Raw genomic sequence first — 19,162 nt, 5'->3', positions numbered from 1 at the left:
CTAACAGGCTGTTTATGCAGCAGTTGCAACAGAACCAGCAAGAGACCAACAAGCTGTTGATGCAGCAGATACAACAGAGCCAGCAGGAGCAACGGCAGCAGATGCAGCTTCTGGCAACTGCCATCCAGGGCAAGACGAGCGCCCCAACCCAAGGTTTGGCTGATGACACCCATGTCCAGAAGACGGTAAGACGCGCATTACAGAAAATGACCCCCGGGGATGATGTTGAGGCCTTCCTGACGGTGTTTGAGAGGGTCGCTGAGAGGGAAAAACTCCCGCCAGAGCAGTGGGCAGAGGTACTGGCGCCATACCTGACGGGAGAACCCCAGAAGGCGTACTATTATTTGACCTTGCAGGATGCCAAAGAGTATCACAAATTGAAAGTCAAGATTCTCGCACGTTTGGGGGTGACACTGACTGTTAGGGCACAGCGAGTTCACTGCTGGGCCTATCACCGGGACAAACCGCCTCGCTCCCAAATGTTTGACCTGTTGCACCTGGTCCAGAAATGGCTGCAGCCAGAGTTATGTACACCTGCACAGATGGTGGAACGAGTGATGATGGATCGGTTTGTGCATTCCCTCCCGAGGTCCATACAGACTTGGGTTGCCCAGGGTGATCCCCAGAATGCCGACGAACTGATCGGACTGGTCGAGAGATACCAAGGGATGGAAGGCTCCTTTGGGAGGCAGCCCATGCCGTACTGGGGGTCCCAGAAAACTGCTGAGTCCCAAAAAGGGGTGGCGCCTCCAAGGTCACAAAGGGCGGGGGAGGTGGTGCCCAAGGTCCCTACGGGTGATATTAGTTGCTGGAGGTGCCACGGGCCAGGACATATAGCTGCCCGTTGTTCCCAGACCACTGAGCAGATGGACTGCAGCATGGGACGCCGTTGTTCATACTATGCGTATCTAGCCTGCAGTGTGAACTCTCCGCCCAACGAGGGACCTCAAGCGTGTCCCATAAGGGTGAACGGTCGAGCAGCAATGGCGATGTTAGACTCAGGGAGCTTAGTGACCCTGGTGAGGGTCACTTTCCCTCTCCACCCGCTCCCGGGAAAGAAGGTAGGCGTGCGGTGCATACATGGTGATGCCAAGTACTACCCTTTAGCCAGGGTGGACATTGAAATGGCATGTGGCACTGAGTCCCACATAGTCGGCGTCGTGCAGGACTTGTTGCACCCTATAATTATTGGTCGGGATTTCTGTCTGTTTTGGGATTTGTGGGGAAAAGGTTCTGAGCTCCCTAGCAAGAGTAGGGAACCAGTGAACCCTGGAAGGGTGTCACCACACCCAGAGACAGACAGGTTTCCTTTTTATGTGCTGGTTGGGGATGAGGAGGAAGTGTCCCCTGCATCTGACACTATGGAGTTAGAGGTAACTGGTGAAAATTTTGGGACTGCCCAACATAGGGACCCCACTCTGAGGGAAGCCTTTAATAATGTCACAGTTATTGACGGGGTGGTACAGGAGCCGGGGGCAGACACAAGGTTTCCCCATTTTCTGATGAGTGGGGAGTTGTTGTACCGGGTCACGAAAATAAGGGAGGAGTTGGTAGAGCAGTTGGTAGTGCAGGGTCCATATAGACGGAAGGTGTTGGACTGTTATGATCCTTAGTGGTTGAGGATCACAAATTACTCCAGCTAAGTAACAAAACATAGGACAAGCTCTAGGGAGGTGGCAAACTGGACTGACCGCAAATCTGAACCTATCCAAACACACTAGAGGTAGCCGGTGAACGTGCCTAAAATTCCTAGACATCTCGAGCCAGCCTGAGGAACTAACTACCCCTAGAGAGAAAGAAAGACCTCTCTTGCCTCCAGAGAAATAATCCCCAAAGATATAGAAGCCCCCAACAGATAATAACGGTGAGGTAAGAGGAAGGCACATACACAGGGGTGAAAGCAGATTCAGCAAAAGAGGCCCACTAATTCTAGATAGCAGAAAATAGCAAAGGGGTCTATGCAGTCAGTAAAAAACCCTTACAAAATATCCACACTGAGATTTCAAGAACCCCCACACCAACTAACGGTGTGGGGGGAGAAAGTCAGTCCCCTAGAGCAACCAGCAAGTAAGAAATCACATTTTAGCAAGCTGGACAAAAAAACATGATGAACGCTGATAATCAGAAAATGAACAAACAAGGACTTAGCTTGTCTTGGAGAGACTGGGAGCAAGGTAGTCACAAGGAATCTGAAGAGCACTGAATACATTGATAGCAGGCAAGGAACTGAGTATCCAGGTGAGTTAAATAGGAAACCAACCAAGGATAACGAACCAGCTGATGAGGCCAACCTGCAGAAAGACAACACTACACAGTACCGCTTGTGACCACTAGAGGGAGCCCAAAAATAGAGTTCACAACTAGTGTTGAGCGATACCGTCCGATACTTGAAAGTATCGGTATCGGAAAGTATCGGCCGATACCGGCAAAGTATCGGATCTAATCCGATACCGATACCCAATACCAATACAAGTCAATGGTACTCAAGTATCGGACGGTATCCCTGATGGTTCCCAGGGTCTGAAGGAGAGGAAACTCTCCTTCAGGCCCTGGGATCCATATTAATGTGTAAAATAAAGAATTAAAATAAAAAATATTGCTATACTCACCTCTCCGACGCAGCCTGGACCTCACCGAGGGAACCGGCAGCGTTCTTTGCTTAAAATGCGCGCGTTTACTTCCTTCCGTGACGTCACGGCTTGTGATTGGTCGCGTGCCGCCCATGTGGCCACGACGCGACCAATCACAGCAAGCCGTGACGTAAATTTCAGGTCCTCAATGCCTAATTCTAGGCATTCAGGATTTTAAAATTACGTTCCGGCTTGTGATTGGTCGCGTCGCGGTCACATGGGCGACGCGACCAATCACAAGCCGTGACGTCACGGGAGGCAGGAAACGCGCGCATTTTAAAATTACGTCACGGCTTGTGATTGGTTGCGTGCCGCCCATGTGACCGCGACGCGACCAATCACAGCAAGCCGTGACGTAATTTCGGGTCCTCAATGCCTAATTCTAGGCATTCAGGATTTTAAAATTACGTTCCGGCTTGTGATTGGTCGCGTCGCGGTCACATGGGCGACGCGACCAATCACAAGCCGTGACGTCATGGGAGAATTCTGCATTCAGGACCTGAAATTACGTCACGGCTTGCTGTGATTGGTCGCGTCGCGGTCACATGGGCGGCACGCAACCAATCACAAGCCGTGACGTAATTTTAAAATGCGCGCGTTTCCTGCCTCCCATGACGTCACGGCTTGTGATTGGTCGCGTCGCCCATGTGACCGCGACGCGACCAATCACAAGCCGGAACGTAATTTTAAAATCCTGAATGCCTAGAATTAGGCATTGAGGACCTGAAAATTACGTCACAGCTTGCTGTGATTGGTCACGTCGCGGCCACATGGGCGGCACGCGACCAATCACAAGCCGTGACGTCACGGAAGGAAGTAAACGCGCGCATTTTAAGCAAAGAACGCTGCCGGTTCCCTCGGTGAGGTCCAGGCTGCGTCGGAGAGGTGATTATAGCAATATTTTTTATTTTAATTCTTTATTTTACACATTAATGTTGTTTCGATACTGATACCCGATACCACAAAAGTATCGGATCTCGGTATCGGAATTCCGATACCCGCAAGTATCGGCCGATACCCGATACTTGCGGTATCGGAATGCTCAACACTATTCACAACATTGGACATGGCCCAATCACACATCTTGGGTGGACACCTAGGGGTGGAAAAAACGCAGGAACGGGTTGTGCAGAGATTCTATTGGCCTGGGTGTCACCGAGAAATAGTGAACTATTGCAGGTCCTGCCCTACATGTCAGCTAACTGCTCCCACTCCTCATTTCCGGAACCCCCTTGTGCCACTGCCCATTATTGAGGTACCATTCGGGAGAATTGCCATGGACTTGGTTGGTCCCTTAGTTAAATCAGCCCGGGGCCATCAGTATATATTAGTCATCCTGGACTATGCCACACGCTATCCTGAGGCAATTCCCTTGAGAAATTCTTCCTCGAAGAGTATAGCCCGCGAGTTGGTCCATGTCTTTTCCCGGACAGGTCTGCCGAAGGAGATCCTGACTGACCAGGGGACACCTTTCATGAGCAAGGTGATGAGGGAGTTATGCAAAGCCCTGAAAATCTCCCAGTTGAGGACCTCGGTGTACCATCCCCAGTCAGATGGTCTTGTTGAGAGATTTAACAAGACACTGAAGAGCATGCTGAGAAAAGCTATAGAGAAATACGGTAGAGACTGGGATTGTCTCTTACCCTATCTGATGTTTTCCATTCGTGAAGTTCCACAGGCCTCCACAGGGTTCTCACCGTTTGAGCTTCTATATGGCCGACATCCGCGAGGACTCCTGGATGTAGCCAAGGAAACCTGGGAAGCCGAAGCCACGCCCCACAGAAGCGTCATTGAGCATGTGGCCCTGATGCAGCAGAGGATTGCAAAGGTGATGCCTATCGTGAAAGAACACCTCCTCCAGGCACAAGAAGCTCAGGCGAGAATCTACAACCGGTCTGCAAGAGTGAGGCAATTCAATCTGGGAGACCGAGTTCTTGTGTTAGTTCCGACGGTGGAAAGCAAGTTCTTGGCCAAATGGCAAGGGCCATATGAGGTTGTCAAGAAACTTGGTGAAGTAAATTATAAAATTCACCAACCAGGAAGACAGAAACCATTCCAAGTGTACCATGTCAACCTCATCAAGCCGTGGCAAAATAGAGAGCCGACAGTAACTCCATCGTTGTTAAACAACCCAGAAGGTGAGGTAGGAGCGGTTACTATAGCGGAGACGCTATCGAAGACCCAGAAACAACAGTGCCGGGAGTTACTCCAGAAAAACAGGGACCTGTTTTCAGAGTTGCCAGGACATACGAAGGTCATAGCGCACGAGGTCCTAACAGGGCCACATGTGCGGGTGAACGTGAAGCCCTATAGTATTCCTGAGGCTCATCGAGAAGTTATCTCCAAGGAAGTGGAGCATATGTTGAAGCTTGGAGTCATTGAGGAATCCAAGAGCGGTTGGTCGAGCCCAATTGTCCTGGTCCCAAAACCTGATGGAGAGTGGAGGTTTTGCAACGACTATCGGAAGTTGAATGAGGTCTCCAAGTTTGACGCTTATCCCATGCCCCGCGTTGATGAGCTCATCGAAAGGCTTGGGCCCGCCAGGTACATAACCACCTTGGATTTGACGAAGGGGTATTGGCAGATCCCCATGGCACAGGAAGCCAAGGAGAAGACGGTGTTTTCTACACCAGATGGATGTTTCCAGTATGTCCGGATGCCGTTTGGCCTACAGGGAGCTCCGGCGACCTTCCAGAGGGCTATGGATAGAATCCTTGCACCCCATAAGGCATACGCTGCTGCGTACCTGGATGATATCGTCATCTTTAGCCCGGACTGGGAGAGTCATCTGGAAAAGGTCCAAGCGGTGTTTGATGCTATAAGAGAGGCCGGATTTACAATAAACCCGAAGAAGTGTGCCTTGGGTAAAGAAGAAGCTAAGTACCTTGGATACATAGTGGGTCGTGGAGAAATAAAACCCCAAATCAGTAAAGTGGAGGCAATTCAAACATGGCCAAAACCAGTTTCCAAGAAGCAAGTTAAAGCCTTCCTGGGAATCGTGGGATATTACAGGAGGTTCATCCCAAACTTCGCCACGATGGCTGCGCCTCTGACTGACCTGCTAAAAGGGACAAAGTCAGTAATGGTTAAGTGGTCCGAAGAAACAGAGTCAGCCTTCCAAGAAATGAAAGAGGCTTTGTGTAAGCAACCCGTTCTGATGGCCCCAAACTTCAAAAAAGAGTTTATTCTTCAGACAGATGCCTCAGATGTCGGGGTGGGAGCAGTCCTTTCCCAAGAGCTACATGGGGAGGAGCATCCTGTCCTCTGAGTAGGAAGTTGTCCTTGTCTGAAAAGAACTACTCAGTCGTTGAGAAGGAGTGCTTGGCCATAAAATGGGCAGTGGACACATTACGGTACTATCTGCTGGGACGTAAATTTAGATTGATATCCGACCATGCCCCACTTAGGTGGATGAGGGAAACGAAGGGTAGAAATTCTAGGGTCACCCGTTGGTTCTTAGCCCTGCAGGACTTCTGTTTCCATGTGGAACACAGGGCCGGAAAGCTGCACGGTAATGCTGATGCCCTGTCAAGAATCCCTTGTCTAGTGGGGGAAAGTGCCAAGCCCCACGGCTTTAGGCAGAGGGGGGAGGTATGTAGCGTGGCCAAAGGGTGTCTAATCGACGGGAGATATGTGTCACATAGATGGCTTGCCGCTGTGATGTAACCATAGCTACCTATATGTCTGTCAGGACTTGTGGTGATGTCAGACCACATGGCTAATCATGTGATGGGTTACTGAGTGTGGTTAGCTCTATATAAGACAGGCTAATGTTTAACACAGGGGATATGTGTGGAGGTGCTAGCCTCCAGTGTGTTAAGGCTCCAGCACTGAGCCTGAAGGAATGGACACTTGTTTTTTCCCTTTTGCCTGAGTTAAAGGCTATATGTTTTTCCTGTTTATGCTAAACTGGTTTGTGAAGCAATAAACCTTTGAACTTTTGTTGGAACCTGCCTCCTAAGTGTCAGCCGTCGCACCTGAGTGAGTGAAATCCCTACAATATATATATGTGTCTCTATGACATATACATATATATATATATATATATATATATATATACATATATATAAAAAACGAAACCCGACTTTGGATTACAGATCGTGTACCGCCGACCCGATCCCAGAGTGGGATCGGGTCGGGTTTCACTAAACCCGACTTTGCTAAAGGTCGGTGACTTTTAAAAAGTGCCGATCTGTTTCGCTCAACTCTAGTTGTAACCACTAAAAATGTTGTAAGGTAATCACTAATGTTTATATCTCTTTTTTTGCTATCATGTACAAATGTACTGACATTTTCCTTTAGAATATACTGATAAATTTTAGAATTTGTTTTTCCATCAATGATAACAAGCCATTTTGTCCTAGGTGCAGCAAAACAATCTAATGACACTACCACCAGTGTGCTTCCCTTATAGTATGGGCTTTTATGCTGTCATACAGAGTTTTTCTTTCTCTGAGAATAATGCTTCTGGATCGCCCCCAAGGGCTAGGGGTACTCGGTACCGTGTCCTTTGGTTCTCAAGGGGGATGTAACGGTGGCTGACCCGGTCCGTGGCCCTAGGGACGTCCGTATTAAAAGGGAAAGGTCTTTAAAGGGGTATGTTCATGATGCCACCTGTGGTATTCGGTCAGGGTGACCGACGCTGCTTTAAGGGGTCCACTGGGGTGATGTTATTGCAGCTAGATGGTATACCTTCCCACAGGTAAAGTATGTCACCAGGGCTTCCCAGAGGTGTAGATGGTGGATGGTGTGAGGCGCAGTGAAGACCGAAGACACAAGGTTGCAGTCTCTTTACCTTTACTGAAGACTTCAGCATCCACAGTCCAGAACACAGATCACAGGGCAGGCAGAGTCCGGCCGGTTTGGAGGCAAATCCAGAGTCCTCTTATCCAGGTGGAAATCAGTAGCCTTCCTCTAGCGCCTGGGTGTTGTAGCACCTTATTGCTGAGCCTCTCATAAGGTCCTCACAACTGTTGTAGATGTTCTAGATGTGATGTCTCTCTCTGTCCCCCAGATGGATAGGACAACCCGTATGACCGGTGGCCTGAGGGTTTTTACAGGGACTCTATCATGCCCCCACCTCTCGTGGGTGCCACCTTGCCTCCTGGGTATGGGGCGGATCAGTAACGTGAAATTAGCTGTCCTGCCGGTCTCTGGAGCAAGGCATAAAGGACTGTTGCTCCCTCGGTGTTCCAGCTACCAGATCCTGCACCTCAGAATTAGGCAGCCTGTGCAGGGCAGAACTCCTTCTGGTATCCACTCCTTTGTTATGACTTCTTTCTCACCCTCTCTACAATACAGTTTGCTTTCGTGTCCGTTCTTAGGAACTGCCGCACGTGGGGCAGGCGCAGCTCCGTGACCTTCTGTCTAGGCCTCTGACAGGATCCCACCCCTGTCAAGGACCAACTACCTGAGCCGAAGCTCAGCCAGCAACTGCCTAACTTCCTATCCAGGCCACCAGTTTTACCTAAGTGTGAAGAGTGCCATAATAAATAGGAGCATAGCTCCCCTTGGCAGACTGGAGTATGAAATGTGTTGTATGTTTGTGATACCTGATAAAGAGATCTCCTTTATTGCCTCCAAACGTAATCACTCCGACCAGGACCCTGGGGCGCTGCACTTCTCCTTTAAACCAAACATTTCTAGATTGTTTTTATCCATTCACAAAATATTGTTTCAATAGCCTTCTCTTCACATTACTCTTGGCGTGATCTTTGTTGGCCAACCACTCATGGGAAATATGATAATCATGTTAAATTTCCTCCATTTGTGACAATCTGCCTGACTGTGGATTGGTGGAGTCCAAACTTTATAGATATGTTTTGTTAAATTTTCCAGCTTGTTGAGCATCAACAACTTTCTTTTCTTAGGTTCTAAAAAATATTGTTTGACTGTGCCATGTTACATCTCTACTAACATTAGAACATCAAACTTTAATAGATCCCAGTTTTTTAAATAAAACAGGTTTCCCACTCGCATCCAATTGTTCTCAATTGAAAACGCCAAACTCATTTTACTCTGAAATTATCCGTTAGTCCTAAAGGTTCAAATACTTTATCCACACGAACACATTTAGTTTTGGATTGTTTTCATCCTAAAAAAATTATAAAGTCTAATATTTTTTACTCACTTCTAATTTTTGACTTTTGTGAAAATCTGATATAGTTGTAGAATAAATTTATGCAGAAAAGTGGAAAATGATGAATGGTCACAATCTTGCAAGTTAAATAGGGGTTCCTAGACAAACGCAGAAAAGTTAAGGGTGGATATGATTGTGGCTCATGCCATGCACTTTCTACAGTTTATGTCAGTTATATGGAAAAATCAACCTTGTAGAGTGCAAGCTCTGTTAACTTTTTTTTTACAGTTTACGAATAGCATCCATAGGGTTACATAGAAAAAACATGTTCTGAAGAAGTATATTATAAGCATCACACTAGTTAGATTTTCTATCATACCATTTTGTATATGTAATAGGAGACACATTAAAACAAACTGAAGAGTACTGTACACACACTTGAGGTTGGGGACTCTAATATTTGCCAATTCTGGAATGTTTTTACATGCAAGACTGTTAAACTAGAACAACATGATATGCTTGTCTGCTCCGTAAACTCCCTTTATTATTATCTTCTACATGTAGGCATTTTGTTTTTATAGATATATTATTTCTGTAGATTTTTGGAGCTGAACATGGTTTTGAAAGCATAGTCCACCCCTAGCCTTTATTTGCACATGAACTGTCAATCAAAGCTAACATTCCACCTTGTCACACCTCAAAAGTGTGGCTTAATGCCAGTGAAATATATCAGGAATTGAGCATGTCATCACTCTGATATTTTTCTTTTCTGAGAGAGTTCTCTATCTATAATTTTAAAGATTGTCCAGGGCTTTTTCAAAGAATGCAGAAATCAGGGAATGCTTGAAAATAGAAAAATAACTTATGCTTAACCACTAACCCCCCCCAACATACCATTTATACTCGTGTGGAACCAACAATATTTGGCTACATGAACACTTATGCATTTAGCCTAAAGTATATATCAGGAGTAGAAATGAGTGACTGTTTATTCAAATTCACTGATTTGACCAAATTTTCTTCAAAAATTTGATTTGTTGCAAATCTCAAATTGAAAAGCTTGTGATTGCTTAGAAAATACAAGTGGGGGAGATTTGAGGGAGATGACCCCAATGTTCATAGGAGCTTACATTCTACAGGAGATAAAGTGAGGACCCTGCTGACCATAAGAGCTTACGAACTACAGAAAAGAGTGAGCATCCTGCTGACCATAAGAGCTTACACTCTACAGGAGATAAAGTGAGGAACCTGCTGACCATAAGAGCTTACGAACTACAGAAAAGAGTGAGCATCCTGCTGACCATAAGAGCTTACACTCTACAGGAGATAAAGTGAGGACCCTGCTGACCATAAGAGCTTACGAACTACAGAAAAGAGTGAGCATCCTGCTGACCATAAGAGCTTACACTCTACAGGAGATAAAGTGAGGACCCTGCTGACCATAAGAGCTTACACTCTACAGAAGATAAAGGGAGGACCCTGCTGACCATAAGAGCTTACGAACTACAGAAAAGAGTGAGCATCCTGCTGACCATAAGAGCTTACACTCTACAGGAGATAAAGTGAGGACCCTGCTGACCATAAGAGCTTACACTCTACAGAAGATAAAGGGAGGACCCTGCTGACCATAAGAGCTTACGAACTACAGAAAAGAGTGAGTATCCTGCTGGCCATAAGAGCTTACACTCTACAGGAGATAAAGTGAGGACCCTGCTGACCATAAGAGCTTACACTCTACAGAAGATAAAGGGAGGACCCTGCTGACCATAAGAGCTTACGAACTACAGAAAAGAGTGAGCATCCTGCTGACCATAAGAGCTTACACTCTACAGGAGATAAAGTGAGGACCCTGCTGACCATAAGAGCTTACACTCTACAGAAGATAAAGGGAGGACCCTGCTGACCATAAGAGCTTACGAACTACAGAAAAGAGTGAGCATCCTGCTGACCATAAGAGCTTACACTCTACAGGAGATAAAGTGAGGATCCTGCTGACCATAAAGCTTACACTATACAGGAGATAAAGTGAGGATCCTGCTGACCATAAGAGCTTACACTCTACAGGAGATAAAGTAAGGATCCTGCTGACCATAAGAGCTTACACTCTACAGGAGAAAGATACTTTGGATATTGAAAATGACTCTGCCATACAAACTGTGCTCTGCTGGGAACCGCATATATGTGAAGGTCTCAGTACAGACCACCGCTGTGCAAGGTACAGTATGATAATCCAAAAAATGTCATAGCTGCTGGGCATTATAGGATTATAGGAAAGTCCAAGCAGCCGCGCACAAAGACATTAGCTTACTCTTTTATGCTTATGCTTCAGCAGTGTGGGAAATGGTGATGGGAAGTTTTTTTTTCTTTTGCAAACCATTACGGTAATTGAATTTCAAAATGGTCTATTTTGCATGAAACTGAAAATTTCAGACAATTCAACTAAAACTCAATGAACTGTGGATCAATCCGTCCAGCTCTTGAATTAACATTTGCCGATGCATACTGTAACAATGCTATATGTGACCATTTACTAGAAAAAGGCTGAAAGTGTGTTCTTTTAGCCTCCCCCTGGCAGCTATAAAGTGCATACTGCACTCTCCTTTGCAGAGGGCTACTGCAAAAATACATATATGTTTCTTTACAATGGGTCTAAAAATATCAGCCACAGCCACAAACATAATGTATACTTAACCTTAGTGAACTATTTGGAAATGATGACCACTGAGGACAATCATTAACAACAAGGAACATATTCCAGCTGCAGTACCATCACCAATAAGGCCAGCGATTATTTGCAGTGACCTTATGTGCCGACATAAAGACCTGTCACTGGAGTGATGAGAAATTTAGCAGCTAGATATAGGTTATTTTATAATTTTTAATACATTCCCTGATTTGTGCTCTCTTTCAAAAAATATTGGACACGTTCATTTGGATTGTGATGGTGGTAGAGCCACTAACAAGTATTGGTTCTCTTTGGTAAACTCACACTGGTCACCTAATACATAACATTTATTGGAATTGCATGTAATACTACAAGAGTCTTAGCGAGCTACTCCTTTTGTATCATATTTTCATAGGTCATTTATTTCCAGACTTGGTCTGTATTCATATTTACCAACATGTTATTCTACTCTATTGCCTGTTTTTTTTTTCTCAGATTCCAGATTTTGATGTGAAAGAACCATCACGACAATGACCTTGTAAATTGCTGTGACTGAGCATATAAGTTCATCCAAAACATATATTGAGACTATATCCTGACTTCTAGGTATTCTGCAGTATGAGCTGCCACTAGAGCTGTCTTCAGGTTCCCCTTGACAATGACATATCCAGCTGGTGCTGGTGTGAGTCAATGTACATGTATCTGCAACTTCAATGAATCTGGCGTAACAATTAACAATTAAAAATTATGTGAGCTATTAATATTTACAGAGAAAAGTTTGTATCGGCAGATGCTTCCAAGTATTAATATTATTAACTGGACTGGAGTATTTACTGGGCAGGTGGCAACTCTGATTTCCTCCAGTTCCTAAAGATTCATAGTCCTACTCTAAAACGGTGCTAATATTGTATTAATTTTGTCAGTATGCCATGGGTATACTAAGTGTTTACAATGTTAGTCGCAATATGCTGTCATACCTGTCAGAGGCCACAGGCTCAAAATGGCTACATCGGACAGGCTTGGCACAATTAACTCTATCTGGCAGATTCCGGAGGAACCCGATCTTCATCCTTTAACCCCTGTAAAGGGATATGGTTTTACAATGGGGTACTCCGGATTGCTTCCACTGAAGTGCTGCATTCTGGAGGAGAGCACCAGAGGCTGGAGTGGTCACAAAGCAAGGTAAAAGCCAAGAAGTAATGTCAGGAACAGAATAAAAAAAAGGATGGTCAACATTCAATTAAAACCATAGCTACGTGATCTAGCAGCATCAAAAGTCCCAGGAGTAAAACAGGACTGATGCTGTCACCTGTCACCAGGAACAAAGGCTCTGCACCACCTAGGGGCTGAACTAGAACCTAAAGGGACAGGCACCAGAACAGATGTTACATATGCCAATGGATTATGCAAAGTGGCTACAATGACAGAGACCAAGACTAGACTGGATATTATTATGTGCATGTGGTGTTTTACCAGCTTAGCATAAAAATCTTAGTAAAATGAAAAACAATATTGCTGTCCTTGGGTCTTATCTACATGAGTTGAAATGGCAGCTTCATACGCCATGAATGATTGTATTCTTGGTTATTATCTGACTAGATGGTGGCCCGATTCTAATGCATCGGGTATTCTAGAATATCTACATAGTTTATTTATAAAGTTTTCAGAATAATGCAATTTATACACAGAATTCGGCCGGCCGGGCGTGACCAATTAGCGAGGCGTGGTTCAAATTCCGCGCCAATTTGCGGCCGGACTGCATCTGTTGCTGATTGTTCGCGGCCAAGCGCCACGTAGTATATTGCCCAGCCACATAGTATATTGCCCAGCCAGGTAGTATATTGCTCAGCCTCGTAGTATATAGCACAGCCACGTAGTATATAGCACAGCCACGCAATATATTGCACAGCCACGTAGTATATTGCACTGCCATGTAGTATATAGCACAGCCACGTAGTATATAGCACAGAGATGTAGTATATAGCACAGAGACGTAGTATATAACACAGCCCATGCAGTATATAATACAGGGCACATAGTATAGAGCACAGTGATGTAGTATATTGCCCAGCCACGTAGTATATAGCACAGGCCACATAGTATGCAGCACAGCCCACATAGTATATATCACAGAGATGTAGTATATAGCACAGCTCACATAGTATATAGCACAGCCCACATAGAATACAGCACATAGATGTAGTATATAGCACAGCCCATGCAGTATCTAACACAGCCCACGTAGTATATAGCAATGTGGACACCATATCCCTGTTAAAAAAAGAATTAAAATAAAAAATAGTTATATACTCACCTTCCGTTTACCGGTGCTCCTCGCGACGCTCCGGTCCCAAAAGTGCATTGCGGTCTCGCGAGATGATGATGTAGCTGACTCGCAAGACCGCTATGTCATCGTCTCGCGAGACCGCAATGCATGGACCGGTCACCGGAGTGTCATGAGGAGCGGGAAAGGCGCCAAAAGGTGAGTATATAATGATTTTTTATTTTTTTATTATTTTTAACATTAGATCTTTTTACTATTGATGCTGCATAGGCAGCATCAATAGTAAAAAAGGGGGTCACACAGGGTTAATAGCAGCGTTAACGGAATGTGTTACACCGTGGCATAGCGCGGCCCATTAATGCTGCCTTAACCCTGTGTGAGCGCTGACTGGAGGGGAGTATGGAGCGGGCACTGACTGCGGGGAGTAAGGAGCGGCCATTTTGCAGCCGGACTGTGCCCGTTGCTGATTGGTCGTGGCCGTTTTGCCGCGACCAATCAGCGACTTGGGATTTCCGTGACAGAAAGAAAGAAGGACAGACAGAAAGACGGAAGTGACCCTTAGACAATTATATAGTAGATTACTTAATGTCAGAGCCCATCACGGACCAAATATGAAATATCACACTGCTGCCAGACCCTAACTGCACCAATGACTTACATAAATTGATTATTAATTGTCCTACTGATACAAAGTTGGCATCACATACCATACATTTTGTACACTTATTGAAAGCTGATGACGATTCATTTTTTCATCATTAAACCTAAGATTACCATAATAAAAGGATTATGCAGACATATAAAATTCTTCAAAAGCAAGATTTAAAATTGGTTGTAGGTTTTAGGGAACCTCAAGACAATAACAGCAATTTCTGATCACTTATTTGCTTAAAACAAAACAGATGTTAGACTACAGGATTTCTGCTAAAAAAGTAGGACAGACAATTATATTTTCCTGCCTTGCAGAAGAAACAGGGTTTCCAAACCAACATGGTACAGTAGAAGCCAATATTTGTCTATTGAATTTGATAATCAAACAACCTCCATTCTCCAAAAAGTCGGATACAACCAGAAGTGTTTCTAAGGTACTAGGTTAATTGTTTGTTAGGTTTTTAGAATCATGATACACAAAAAGGCAAAAACAGCAACATTTTTGCCACATACTGATTTTATTAAGCAAAAAAAAGATGAAATTACAACAGTCGAAAAGCTGGATATATAAACACCTAACACTGCCTCAAGCACAGTGTGTGATCACTGATGACAACACTTAGAGACCCAGGTTGGAAAGACTAATTACCGTAATAAGTCTGTTAATCGCTATGTGCAAGGAGTGAATTTCCTCTTTCACAGTAGTTTTCCAAGTTACGAATACCCAAACAAGAGGCTTTAAGCAAGTACTACACAGGCTGGAAATATTTGACTGCAGATCTCACTGCAAATCGCAGCAAATAGACACTTGGGTTAGAAATGGATTTCCTGTACATGTCCTTCGGATTTAACCCCTTTTACATTAATAGGATTAAATCCAGAGTGAAAATCTGAAACAGAAATGTACATGCTACAGATTTTAAAATCCCAACTGTGTGTCAATTTCTGCGCTAAAAATCTTCAACATGTGTACAAGGTTTAAAAGTCACTTGGCTTGTACTTCTACCCGCTGTGGATTTTACCTACTATAAACTGTGGATTTTATCATGTGGCGTCTTTGTGTGTATAACCTTCTTTTTCTCTCTTTATTATAAGTGGCACTTGACTCTGAGAGAAGTTGAATTCCAAAGCTACCTCTTTTCGGCTTTTTCCTGACTTCACTCTCAGAATAATAAGCTTCCAAACATCATGTGATAAATTTGTCTTTGTCCTTGCCATGTTTTAACAAAAAACACACACAAATTTTTTTGGGGGGCAAAATTCAACTACCCATGACAAAATATGCAAAACATTTGGCCCGGTATATATAGAAAACTAACACATAAAGGGATAAAACAATGTTAAAACTGGTTTACTAAAATCACCAGAAAAATAGCATCACCACAACCAGACAGAAATAATCACACTTTTTTTTTAAAAAAAGCAAAACTTTTGGTCGCCACTTTACATCAAGTATACTTTATTCAAAACCTCAAATCAATACGCCATGATTACATACAATTAACAGTACCTGCATAATCAATGAGTGTTCTGAGATCACATGCACACACTGCGCTTTCTTTTTTTTTTGCCAAGATGCAGCATACCAATTCTTTTAGCATTTTTGATGCAATTTTTTACTGTGTTTCTGTCAGGGTACATTTGTCTCTTGTGCATGCTGATAAAGTTTAGCGCATAAACGAAAAATCTAATTCAACTTCATCAGGTTTTGGCACCAAAATCTGATACCTATGTTTTTTGCAGCATTTTTTGCACCACCCATTGTCTTCAAACGCTGAAAGAAGAGACATGCTAGATTTTGCTCTTTGGCAAACCAGTCAGAATAAAACATGCGTGTGTGCATGAGATTTCTGAAATCTCATAGAATTTGCTGGTGCTGTAAAACACAGCTGAAAATTTGCATTAAAAAAAAAGCTGCAAAAACGCAACATATGAACATAGCCTTTTGGTCTCTAAGCACTGCTTTGCTGGGTCCCTAAGATTTTCATACATGCAGATTAAACAGTGCACAAAAGAAAGGAATAATACATTCAGAACAGCTACATCTGTACAAATGAAATGTGATTAAAGAAAGAAAAGCACATATTTCATTAATAAAAAGTTAGAATAAAGCTCTAAATTATAGGAAAGTAAAGTGTAAATATCCTTAAATTTCACCAGCATTTGTTTCAAAAGTCATTTTACCAGTTTGAAATACATTTTTATTAAGATTCTCTAATTTTCTGACAAGCTGGGATATAACTTTACAGTAGATCTCTACCCACAAATAATTTTTATAGGTTAAGGTAATATTAAGATACTTACGGTAATTCATAGCGAGAAGCTACTGCTGAGACTTCTCAGCTTCTTCTGTGCTGTGTAGACTGAAATGTATTCCCCTGAGATGAATCAACTCTTCTACATTTCTGAACTCTTAATCCAGCCTTCCTCCTCCTATTGTACGTGACACTGCCCTGATACTCCTTAGTCTGAGCATCTAAATTATAGGAAGTTAAAATACAGTATATACTTAAAAGGGGTTGTTTCATCATTTCAAATACATAAAATTGCAAAGTGCTTGTTAAAACAAGCAACTCTGCAATTTACTTCTTACTAAAAGTTCTTTTTAATATTATCGTTTACTGCCCATTGCCTAGGTTACCGACCACCAATGCAGTCTAACAGAGATGGCTGGTCTCCTAGGAAAGGAGAAGAGAGATTACATGGCTGAATCCAGCCAGCTTCACTTTCATTGCGTTCCTCCGTTGCTGCAGGTGCATTGCTGTCTGCGTGCAGCTTTAGAAAGTTCACAATACATACCAAAGGTGCTACGATGCTGCTGGTCCAAACTAAATCAATCAGAAGCGCACTGTCCCTCAGGCAAGCAGGACGTTGTGATGCTACGGAGCAGTGCACTCCCGAAGAACAAAATGAGATAACCTCTTCATGTGAGGTACAGTTTATTGTGTACGACAACTACTGACATTTATAAACATATAAAAGACAGCACATCAGGAACTATTTGATTATAAAGAACTTTATTAACACATAAATTACAAAAGCTATGTAACACATAAAAACAGTTTAAAAGACAATGTTGCAATGTATAGAACAGAGGGTATTTTTATCAAAGCCAACAGTCTGACAACATAATTTTCTAAATTTAGGCATTTCATTTAATCAAGTCCTATGGGTATTTCAGAGAACCAGCGGTGGTGCCACGTCAAGATCACATGCATTGGTCCATTATCACAGGTTGTCTTTACACAGGCTGAGGAATGCTCTTTTCTATATTATCAGCCCCTGTCTAAACAAACCAGCAATCACGCAAAGAATGATCGCTTTCTTCATTTGCCAGGTGCTTGAAGAGTTTTTGAAAATAGTTGCCTTTGGCAGCACACTATCCTGTGTAAACAGGACATGCTGCAGAGAACAGCTATATTCTATGCGCACAGACCAGAGGCGTAGCTAGGGTTTTGGTTCAGGGGGGGGGCAAAACTTCTGAGTGGGCCCCTAACCAGGTAACCTTGATTACAACTCGGTGATGCGCCCTAATAGTGGAGGAGAAACTCAGCAGATGACCGCGCTGTTACTGATGATAATCTCTACATAACGACCAACATGGATATTACCGCCATATGGTCAGTGGTAGATACCAGCCCTACAGAAAATGTAAGAGATCACAGCACAGTTACAGATAATGACTTACCGCTGACATCCTTTCTGATGGAATCATTCATTTTTTCCGTCTTTTCCATCTTGCCCAGACCGACATGACAACTTCTTCCAGCTACAACTCGTCTGCAGAGAATATAACAAAGACACATTTCACTTCTCATATTCCAGCCCCATCACCATCTATTCCCAACCTGCACAAACTCCTCATCCTGCTGATACTCCAATACTGAGCCGCTGCTGCCGTATGTGTCCCTATTACTGCACCTGATACAACAATACTGAGCCACTGCTGCCGTATGTGTCCCTATTACTGCCCCTGATACCCCAATACTGAGCCGCTGCTGCCGAATGTGTCCCTATTACTGCCCCTGATACCCCAATACTGAGCCGTTGCTGCCATATGTGTCCCTATTACTGCCCTGATATCCAATACTGAGCCGCTGCTGCCGTATATGTCCCTATTACTCCACCTGATACCCCAATACTGAGCCGCTGCTGTTGTATGTGTCCCTATTACTGCACGTGCTGTGTGGTTCTCTGTGCCATCTACATTCTAAAGCACCCCTCTATAATATAGTAATGCCTGGTGCAAGTGCCCTAGAAAACAGTGCCCATATTTCGCCTCCTAGAAAGTAATATTGCCTGTGTGCCCCTTTGATAGCCACAGTAACCTAAGTTCCCCTATAACAATAAGTGCCCACTTTACATTTAATAATGTCCCGAGTCTCCCCCTGTACAGCTCCCCTATACACAGCATGATGCTCTCTTATACACAGTATAATGCCCCCTCACTGTATAGTACCACCCACACAGTATACTGACTCCTTAGTAGCCCCCAAACTATTTGATGGCTCCAACAATGTATAATGACCCTCACACTTTAATCTCCATACTGTATGATGGCCCCCTACATAGCCTCCATATACAGTAGCATAATGCACCAAATAGTCTACAATATAGTATAATGCACTCCCCATAGGCAGACTCTATAAATGTCACGGGGAGACTAGGTGAGCAAGAGCTAATAACCCGGGCCCCTGCAATTTCCCTCAGACTAGGGAAATCCTGACTGACCCTCTACCTAGAGTTTACACTGATGGTGTGCATGTCTAGGCCTCGACCCTTGCCCTGTCTCCTGTTTCAACCCTAGGCTGACACCAACCGCCCACCACCCAGTGAAGAGGCAATACACCAAT

At 44.0% G+C, this 19,162-nt stretch overlaps 1 protein-coding gene across 1 annotated transcript in view; it reads right to left on the bottom strand.

Annotated features, from left to right (window-relative positions):
- Positions 1-16,699, bottom strand: part of LOC143765199 (protein-glutamine gamma-glutamyltransferase 5-like) — a 139,353-nt gene extending 122,654 nt beyond the window's left edge. Inside the window, exon 1 of the mRNA XM_077251637.1 lies at positions 16,614-16,699. Coding sequence (XP_077107752.1) covers positions 16,614-16,623 — 10 coding nt within the window. The 5' untranslated portion in view covers positions 16,624-16,699. The remainder of the gene's footprint in view (positions 1-16,613) is intronic.
- Between the last annotated feature and the right edge of the window lie 2,463 nt (positions 16,700-19,162).

Source organism: Ranitomeya variabilis, chromosome 4 (genome assembly GCF_051348905.1).
Source record: "Ranitomeya variabilis isolate aRanVar5 chromosome 4, aRanVar5.hap1, whole genome shotgun sequence".
Taxonomy (NCBI): domain Eukaryota; kingdom Metazoa; phylum Chordata; class Amphibia; order Anura; family Dendrobatidae; genus Ranitomeya; species Ranitomeya variabilis.
Note: the sequence above shows the minus strand (reverse complement) of the source record. Positions and strands in the feature narration are given on the sequence as shown.